A 10,639-nucleotide genomic window follows, 5' to 3' on the forward strand; every position below is an offset into this window, starting at 1 on the left:
TTTTAAATACTTTAAAAATGTGTTTGGTTACAGCAGACAGATGTAAATCATACAATTCTTTTCTAATTATAAATCTGATGTCAGCAGAAGCTCCTCCTATGAAGTTTTTAGGTCTACTACATCACAGATGCCAATACAAGAAGAGGCTCAGAACTCCTCAGTATATGTTTATGACTTTAGTGATTGGAAAGCACAACAGACATAATGACAAACTGGCAAAGCGTGGTTATCTTTCTATTCATATATTTCTTGGGTAAGTGGCATAACAAAACATGTGTGGTTTTAGATTCATTTTTATATTCACTGTGTGTGTGAATGTGTGTGAGATTTTTACATGTCATTAAAACTTTTTTTTTATTCTATTTTAGGCTGTGATTCTCTGGACAGTATTGAACAGAAAACAAGTGCTCAAGTTGCTTTTGAAGGTGAATCTGTAACAATCAACTGTACATATTCAACCACTGATTCATTTCCATATCTCTTCTGGTACCAGCAAGAAATAAACGGATTTCCTAAATATATGCTAAAGAAATTTCCTGGATCTGGTGAGATTGATGAACAGTTTAAAGAGAGATTTGATGCCAATCTCAACACCTCTACAAAAACAGTTCCTCTGATGATCAAGGATGTGAGTGTGTCTGACTCTGCTGTATATTACTGTGCTCTGAGGCCCACTGTGACTCAAACACACTCAACACTCATACAAAAACTTAGGGAGACACATTACAGTGGATACAATAATCAGCCATAAAGGGTATAAACTGCCAACGCATTCTCACCCCAAGGCGTCACCTTTGACCATGCTTCAATATTTGACGTTTTAGGCGCCCTTTAGCGTCACTTACATGACGCGATCCTACGGCGTCATCTAACTGACGCTAAAGGAAAGCGTCAGTTAGAGGACGCGGTTAGGTTTAGGTGTGGGGTGGGGGTAGGGTACACGCGATCCTAGGGCGTCATCTAACTGACGCTAAAGGGCGCCTAAAAGCGTCAGATATTGAAGCATGTCCAAATGCTTCCCAAGGCGTCAGTTAAGTGACGCCTTGGGGGTGAGAATGGGCTGAAACTGCATAAAACTCCCAAAATTGGAATGACTTCCATTCACATAAACTGTAATTTGCATTCTTTTTTTTCATAATATCAAAGAGTTTAATTAATGTTTTCCGCTACCAATAACTGTATTCTTAGTTCCATTTAACAAAGTTTAAACCTTTTCACACTTTTTCCCAAATTCAATGAAGAAAAAAGTCTGCAGATTTTGTCTGGGCTTAGTAATATCTAAAGTACGGAATAGGGGACAATATATATATATATATATATATATATATATATATATATATATATTTATAATTACTACACTAAATTCAGTTTATATTTCCCACTGATAAATTTTGATAAGACTGCGTTGACTGCAATTAAATAACCCCTTTTAAAATTATTAATAAATTCAGATACCCTGAAATTAAACTGTAATCCATTGACCACCTGACTACAGTAGATTGCATGTCCTTTACAGTGACTGATTTGAATTGTACAAGAAAGGATGTGGACTAACAACACAAGAACTGTTGTCTTACATTCTGTTTGTGTTCTGAGCATTTATGTTGTGCAAGTTAGTAAGTAACCACAAGAGGGAGCTATGCACTATAGCATAAATAGTGATGACACTGGACTACTGTATGATCTGATCTGCTCTTTCATTCAGCTCTCTGGAAGAGGGAGGGTTTAAAGCTTTGACATCTGATGCGATTTTGTTAAGCATCTGTTAGAGAGTCTGTTCGACAGAGCATAAGGAACAAACACAATGATACTCCATTCTGTCATTCTGCTTTCTGCATTTGCATGTAAGTGTTTAAGTATTTTTAATATTGCATCCAAGAGTTCTGAGCAGAATTGCTCATTTCTGAATTATTGTACTATATTGTATTTTATGCTGGTACGTCTAAAAGGACTGACTCAATTTAAACAGCAGTTTATTAAATATTTGATCTACTTTTGCAGATGCAACGTATGGAAATGAAATAAAACCAACCGAAACAGAGAAGTTTGCTGTCGAGGGTTCAAGTGTTACATTATCCTGCAGTTATTCCTCTGCATTTACTCTTTACTGGTTCCGTCAGTATCCCGGATCAGCTCCTGAATTCATTGTGCTCATCTCAAACAGTGCAAAAGACCCTGAGAAGTCTTATGTAGATTCCAGATTCACTACTGAGATCAGAAAAGAAAAACAAAGCCATGTGAATCTGGAGATCTCCTCTGCTACTCTGAAAGACTCTGCTGTGTATTACTGTGCTCTGCAGCCCACAGTGACTAAAACACACTCAACACTCATACAAAAACAGTGTTCAAGTCCAAATTATATCACAAAGTGCAAATCCTACAGTGGTCAAGAGAGCTTAACGCGCTGCAACTAAAGAAAACACATGCAAATTGAAAAACACCCGCAAATTAAATAAGTTTCACAACACAAAATACTACAAAATGCTCCAAATACTCACAGCACAACCAAAAACCTGCTGCAAAAGTTCACAACACAACCCAACCAATAACAGACACGCACTTCAAATAGCATAGACCACAACAGAAATGTTTCCTGAGGGAACCAAGTGATGAACCTGCTAGGACATGCATATTGCTTGTGAGCATTCAGACAGCATTGTGTGTGTAGCCGTTTGGATCGCACTTGGTGAAGGGAGCAACGAAAGACAGCGTAATTTCCTCATTATTTTCACCTGGAATGTTCCCTTGACAATGCATGGTGTCCATCAGCTGAAGCTTACAACAGAAATTTCTATACTTTTTAATTTTAAAAAAAAAAAAATTGTAAATTTTTGTTGTTATATACACTAAATATACATTTTATACAAAAAAGCTTTTAAAAGATGCCTTATATATGTGTGTAAGTGTCTCAACTTCTTTGGACCCTGCATTAGGCCTAATATTTCTTGTGAAATATATTTAAACATAACATAACATTTATACAATGTAACTGATTTATGGATTAATATCTTACCCTCATGTTCTTTTGCTCTATCTTTTGTATTTATTTTGACAGCCTTTTTGCATGAGCAGATATCACATTTATTAGACTAAATGTAATGTTTGGCTTTAAACTGTGTACATATGTGATGGTTTTGGCATCAAACTGAGAGAGGGGAGGAGTTTAACATCTTAGATGATCTTGTTACATTTGCTAGACTGTCACAAAGCTCAGTCCTGCTGTACTGAACACACACACACACACACATATACAATGATACTTCTTTCAGTCATTCTGCTCTTTGCCTTGGCATGTAAGTACATTTTTACATGCATTTTCTTTCCAAAAAACTCAGGTATACTTTGAGAGTTTTATCATCAATAATTTTCTCATCTTCCTTAATGAACTTTGTTTCATTGTAAACTGATACAATATAGTATCTCATATCGTATAATGACAATGTATACATTAATATCTAATACTATAAGTATTGTTTATTGTATGTATACAATTTAAAATCACTGTAAAAAATATATAAATTCCATTACTATTTGGAAATTAAAAATGTTTTATTTTGTTTTCCAGGTGTGAGTTTTGGAGATGAAATCACACCAGACCGCAGGGAAGTGTTTGCTGCAGTGTCTTCAACTGTTACATTATCCTGCAGTTATTCCTCTGCAGATATACTTCTATGGTACCGTCAGTCTCCCGGATCAGCTCCTCAATTTCTTGTGCTCATAATCGAGGGTGTGAAAGAGACTAAGACATCTGAGGTAGATCCCAGATTCTCTACTAAGACTAGAAAAGAAGAAAAGATCAAACGTGTGGATCTGGAGATCTCCTCTGCTGAAGTGTCAGACTCTGCTGTGTATTACTGTGCTCTGAGGCCCACAGTCACAGGAAACACTAGAACACCGTACAAAAACCTGACACAACAAAAAAAGGCATAACTATTATGCCTTCTGCTAACAGACTGAAGTACATAAATGAAAGAATCACATTCCCAATTTGCCAACTCAGACACTGAGAACAAAAGTCTGATGGAACATATCCAAATACCCATGTTTAAAATTAGACTTAAATCGTTGTACAAACCCAACATTACAGTCATTAAGTCAAAGCTTAATTTCACAAATAAACTATATTCATAAGCAGAATGCAGATTTTTGTTTTTTAAACTTTGGATGAAGCTACATTAAAAAATAAACCATAAGTGAGAATCTATTGTCATTTTGTATTTTTTATTTTTTTGGTAACCATAAGATGGCGATGTGCACCACATATTAATATCATCAAGCCTTATTTCAGGATCATAAGCTACTACTTTTTCATTTACTTAATAACAGGTATGTCGATTACAAATCTAATTTTCTACCTCTTTCATTATTTTTTTTTTTGTCTATAAATTAAATCATAAAAGATCAAATGTCCATTTTTTAATTTGTTTATGGGTGCATAGATCAGTGGAAATTGCAATACCTTCAAATAAAAACAGAAGATCCACACTGGCTTGTGTCTTCTTAATTAAAGAAATCTTGAATCTATCAGTCTGCAGCTTCATAATATTGGGAAGTGCATCTAAGGTTTCTATTTATAACTTGTTTTTGAAACATTGTAGCCAATTCCAACAAATAGGCCTATGTTGAGCACATGAATGCAATGACCAATTTGAAATATCATATTCTATCAAACTTAATGCAAAATATTCTACAAAATTATGATACTTAAAATGAACCACAAATCCTTTATGCTATATCTTTATTCAGATAGCCTACTGTGGTAGTCAGTCTCCTCCTGGTGTTTGGAGTGTAACTTTAGCAAAGAGAGACTGAAGCATCAAAAGGGGGTTACAACTCGTGTTCTAGATGTGTTCATTCAATTCAGTACAATTTAATTTAATTTAAGCACAGTTACAATATTCAGCCCATTCTCACCCCCAAGGAGTCACCTAACTGACGCCTTGGGAAGCATTTGGACATGCTTCAATATCTGACGCTTTAGGCGCCCTTTAGCGTCAGTTAGATGACGCCCTAGGATCGCGTGTACCGTACCCCCACCCCACACCTAAACCTAACCGCGTCCTCTAACAGACGCTTTCCTTTAGCGTCAGTTAGATGACGCCGTAGGATCGCGTCATGTTAGTGACGCTAAAGGGCGCCTAAAACGTCAAATATTGAAGCATGGTCAAAGGTGACGCCTTGGGGTGAGAATGCGTTGCAATATTATGATGATGACACACATAGCAAAAATATTTAGTGTTGATTCTCATTTCTTGAGTACATTTTTAAACATATTTCCTTCCATTTTAAATTGAGTATGAATTAATGTTTGATCAAATTAAATAAATTAGGGTTATTGATTAGTGTTTGGTGCAGGCAATCAGTGTACTATGGTTAACATGACCAATACAATCTTTAGAATAAGTAGTGGGCGGAGTTTCAATTGGTTTAAAATAAAAGTGGCAGGGATTTAAATCTTCAAATATGTCTGGTATGAGACAATCTAAAGTGTGGATGCACACCATCAGAAAGGATATTCTCATGGGCTGGATTTAGCATCAGGAAAACCATGATCACACTTCTGCCAGCCAACGTTAACAAATTATTTTTTCTTGGACATTCTCTTAAGATGGTAGCGCCGCCCCAGCATGCAACGCGGCGTGAAGTAGCTTCATATTCTCTATATGCAAATGAGTAATAATCAGTACTAATCAATAAAAGTGATCTTTGTGGTAAACCATCAAGAATCGCATTCAAGATGAACCTGCAAATTGTTGCAAAGTTCTACTCAAGCTAAGGAGATCTACATTATTTTCTTTTAGTTATTTTTATCTTCAACTCTTTTTAGGAGTACATTCGATGACCCAGAATCTGATGGTGTTCATTCTTTAATCAGACAGAGCCCAATCCCGAACATTCTGATGTCTTTTTCAAGGCTCTCTTGTGCATGCGTTAAAAAACTGTCAACCAATCTCCTGCATCTGAAACCATCAAATTCTGAAGACACACCTCTTCTGTGAGCACTGAAATAAAGCATGCCATTAGAGCACAGAAAACATGAATTGATCTACAGTGTAGTCAACATGGAAAAATATCTGTTTCTAATTTTAATTCTGACTTCAGGTACAAAATGACCTTTATTCATTGATGTAGAATGTAAGAAATTATTTTGTGTGACTTGACAATGTTCTTCTTTCCTTGTTTTAGGTGTGATGACTGCAGACCAGATTGGGCCAAATAAAGAAAATAGCCTCATAATAAAGAAGGAAGGCGAGACTGTGTCTCTCAGCTGCTCATATAGCACTAGCAACAGTTATCGTTATCTTTACTGGTACAGACAGTATGCTAATAGAGAACCTCAATATTTAATATTTAAACCTGCCGGATCAGCTACCGTAAGTGGGAGCCCCTCTGATCCTCGCTTCCAGTCGACTACATCAGATTCATCCACTGAACTCACTATTAACAGTGTAACTCTGTCAGATTCAGCTCTCTATTACTGTGCTCTAAGAGTCGGAGCCCAGTGATACAAAGTCTATGTGAAGCTGTACAAAAACTTGTTTTAATTTTGCCCTTTGATGTCAAGCCACATCAAACCCACAATCTATAATTCACATAATATGATTACACCAGTGGAAACACCTGTGTGTGGTTTAGTTATTAAAGGGAAATTGTAAGAAAAGTGAAAGAGATCAAAATAACATATAATGGGTTGTTATTAATATATACAAAGCATGCAAAACCAATCATCAGAACAAACAATAAACCAAACATATTTTAAGATTGAATAACAAAAATAAATACAATTTTAAAACCTGTTCGATGCTGGTGGCATGATAATATGTAATGTATAGTATAGTCTAGAAAAAATTGACTTTAAGTGTCTTATTTTTTTAAGTTTCTTCTAATTATAAACCCAAGTACAATAAAAACGTCAAGTGCGTCTAGAATTGGTTTAGTTCGGGTCAGTGCTTGAACCAGCATGTTAAAACATCAGAACACTGAAAATTTGTTGAAATGGACTCAGAATCATTAAGTAATTCAACAATTCAGTATTCAGGAACAGGTGCAGTCAGACTCCTCCTGCTGTTCTCTGCATGTGTGACAGTGTTAGTACAACCTTATCAAAGAGAGGCTGAAACAAGAGTCTGCTGTGGATTTCATATTATTTATTTAAATTATTGTGATGGCAAACTGGAAAAAAACTGTAGTCTTCTTTCTCACATATTTCTGGGGTAAGTCAAATTCATAAGTATGTAATATTCCTCTAATATGAATATGAGATCCTCATCAGTGATATTATACATTACAGGATGTGATTCTCTGGACAGCGTTGAACAAAATCCAAGATTTCAAACTGCTGTTGAAGGATCAGCTGTAACAATCAACTGTCAATATGAAACCACTGATATATCACCAACTCTCTACTGGTACCAGCAAAAAGTAAATGGATTTCCAGAATGTATGCTGAGCAAATTTGACTATCAGTTCAAAGAAAGATTTAGTGGTGATCTCAACACCATTTCAAAATCATTTCCTCTGACAATCCAGGATGTGAGTGTGTCTGACTCTGCTGTGTATTACTGTGTTCTGACGACCACTGTGACTCAAACACACTCAACACTCATACAAAAAACATGTGATGCGAGATCTTCCACTGTTCCACTCTGTCAGATAAAATGATTATTACATTTAATAAAACATTTTACTGCCTACATTTTTTAAGTGCTAAGAAACTGCTTTACCAATTGCTACTTATGTTATTATTATATTATAAAAGCCTCTAAAAAATAACGTGACTGTAAATGCCAAATTAAATTGCTGTAAATTATGTACTTTTAAAAAAACTTTTCATTAATTAATCTTCGAGTCAGCAGTGCCTGCAGTGAACCTTCAAAAAATGAAATACAAAAAAAAAAACAAAAAAAAAACATCCTTGCACTATAAATCTAACAATAAAATGCTGATACTGATATTTTGTTGTTTTTTAGTGATACTGTGCTATCTGATATTCCAAAAATGTTTATTTTATTCTACAACTTTTTTGGTTTTATGTTACAATTATGTTGGAAGTTGACTCATGACACACAGATGCTAAAAATATTTTTAGCCTGAAGATGGCGATATCTACATCAAAATATTACAGCACCTCATGCACTATTGCAGATTGTAAAAAGCATCAGAACACCGTGATATATTCACTGATCACCTACTAAACATGGAACAACACCTGTTTCTGGTTTTAGTTCTGACTTCAGGTACAATGACTACCTTTATTAATCAATGATTTTGAAAAACAGTGTAAAAGATAATTGTATGTTACTTAACTCATAATTTTCTTACTTGCTTGTTTTAGGTGTGATGACTGCAGACCAGATTGGGCCAAATAAAGAAACTGTCATCATAAAGAAGGAAGACGAGACTGTGACTCTCAGCTGCTCATATGAAACTAGCAGCAGTTATGTTAGACTTTACTGGTACAGACAGTATCTTAATGAAGAACCTCGGTATTTAATGTGGAAAGAAGCTCGTTCATGGACCGATACTGGGAACCCCTCTGATCCTCGCTTCCAGTCGACTACATCAGATTCATCCACTGAACTCATTATTAATGGAGTAACTCTGTCAGATTCAGCTCTCTATTACTGTGCTCTGGAGCCCAGTGATACAAAGTCTATGTGAAGCTGTACAAAAACTCAAATGTATTTTTCACTTTGATGTCAAGCCACATCAAACCCACAATCTATGATTCACATAATCCAATTACACCAGAGGAAACACCTGTGTGTGGTTACAAATTAAATTGTATTCAAGTTATAAAGGCAAAAGTAAGAAAACTTTTGAAAGAGATGAAAATAACTAATAATAAACATGTAGCATTCCACATGACTTTAGTACATCGCAGCTTGACAAATGTAATTAAACATTACATTATCATTTGATATCTCTTCTGCTTGAGTCTGCCTGAAAAAGTATGATCTATCCAATAAATGTCATTTTACTTATGATTTAATCCAATTAATCGATTCTGACTTTAGTTGCACTGTTGGTGAATTATTTCACAACATAATGTTGAATTTTGGGGATGGTTCTTAATATGCAAAACCATTAACCATAATAGATCTGAACATATCACAAACAATCTTATCTCTTCTTATCTCTTCTGGTACAAACAACTACTAAACAGATCGCACTCATTCTGAGTGATTTTTCGATTGAGAAAGGAACAACTGAGCCTGAATTTAAGGAGAGATTTCATGCAAAAATGGACTCCACATCAGGAACAATTCCTCTGACAATCCAGCATGTGTGTGAGTGTGTCTGACTGTGTATTACTGCACTATTACTGCTCTGAGGCCCACTGTGACTCAAACACACTCCACACACAAACAAACAAAAAACCTGTGTGTGTTGTTGTTTAACATCAGTTGTGATGTGATTACTTCCATGATTATAAAGCCTCTGTAAACCTAAATACTTATTACAGAAGTAATTAAGATTTAGAAGTTATTACCATCTAAAAAAGGATGACCAACACATTTGTTACACATGCTATAAACTGCCAAATTGCTACTTATAACATTAATTATTTACTTTATGAAAACCTCTGAAAAAAACGTGAATGTACAAAAATGTAAAATGGCAAAATCCATATATTTATATTTACACTTTTCTTTAATTTATATTCCGGTGTACTTTCAAGTCATTGACTTCATTCAACCTGCGTTGAACACGGGTTGACAATACATAACTGTTAAGAAAAAAAAAACTGCAATTGATAAGTAATTGTTGTGGATTTTATATTACAGTTGGAAGTAGGGCCACAGATGTGTAATATTTTCCACCTGAAGATGGCGATATCTACATACACATGACATCACCCCATGTTTACAATTGCAAGCTTTGATTGAAAAGAAAATCTGCTGTTGAACAGCATCACTACATCAATATGACAAACAGGAAACAAAGCTTCTCCTCCAGCGCTGGGACACGCTTTCAATGACATTTTTTATTTCTATTTCCTAACATAGATACACAATGATGACTTTTTTATTTTTATATATTAGACTTTTAATATTTTTTGCCTTTAATTTTTATGGTGAGCAAACCTTTATTGTTTGAAAATAACTTCATTATTATAGCATTGCTTGTATAATTGTGTTATTATTTATTCACAGGAAGCTTTGGGAAAGACACTGTTAATCAGCCAAGTGAGACACAAACTGGCACTGAAGGACAGCAGGTTACCCTGAGCTGTGGATATGAAACACTTCAGACTGCTCCATATCTTTTCTGGTATATTCAGCGCTCTGATGGCCTTCCTGAATATATACTGATGAAATACAAATTTGGATCAAGTAGCAGTTCTGAATTCGAAGACAGATTTGATGCCAGACTGGACTCAAACTCAGTTATACTGACAATCCAGGATGTGAGTGTGTCTGACTCTGCTGTGTATTACTGTGCTCTGCAGCCCACTGTGACTCAAACACACTCAACACTTATACAAAAACAATTCTTCGACATTGAATGCATAACAATAATGAATCAATAATAATCAAATAATAGGGAACAACAACATACAATATACAATCTTTTTAAAGGTAAAAGTCTCTCTCTCTCTCTCTCTTTCTCTCTCTCTCTCTCTTCTTTTTATTTT

General features: G+C 35.1%; 1 protein-coding gene and 1 gene segment (V, D, J or C); both read left to right on the top strand.

The window, feature by feature from the left end:
• The first annotated feature begins 3,052 nt into the window (after window positions 1–3,052).
• On the top strand, window positions 3,053–6,506 carry LOC120464983 (uncharacterized). Its single transcript, XM_089131695.1, has 4 exons — window positions 3,053–3,293; window positions 3,566–3,929; window positions 6,014–6,102; window positions 6,187–6,506. The coding sequence occupies exons 1-4, from the start codon at window positions 3,176–3,178 to the stop codon at window positions 6,504–6,506; spliced, it is 891 nt and encodes a 296-aa protein (XP_088987821.1). The 5' UTR covers window positions 3,053–3,175.
• Window positions 6,507–8,197: 1,691 nt separating this feature from the next.
• Window positions 8,198–8,661, top strand: LOC120465002 (T cell receptor alpha variable 18-like). The segment is given in 2 exon segments: window positions 8,198–8,237; window positions 8,336–8,661. Coding segments are annotated over 2 exon segments (366 nt in total).
• The last annotated feature ends 1,978 nt before the right edge of the window (window positions 8,662–10,639 follow it).

Source organism: Pimephales promelas, chromosome 5 (genome assembly GCF_988280905.1).
Source record: "Pimephales promelas chromosome 5, fPimPro1.hap1.1, whole genome shotgun sequence".
NCBI lineage: Eukaryota > Metazoa > Chordata > Actinopteri > Cypriniformes > Leuciscidae > Pimephales > Pimephales promelas.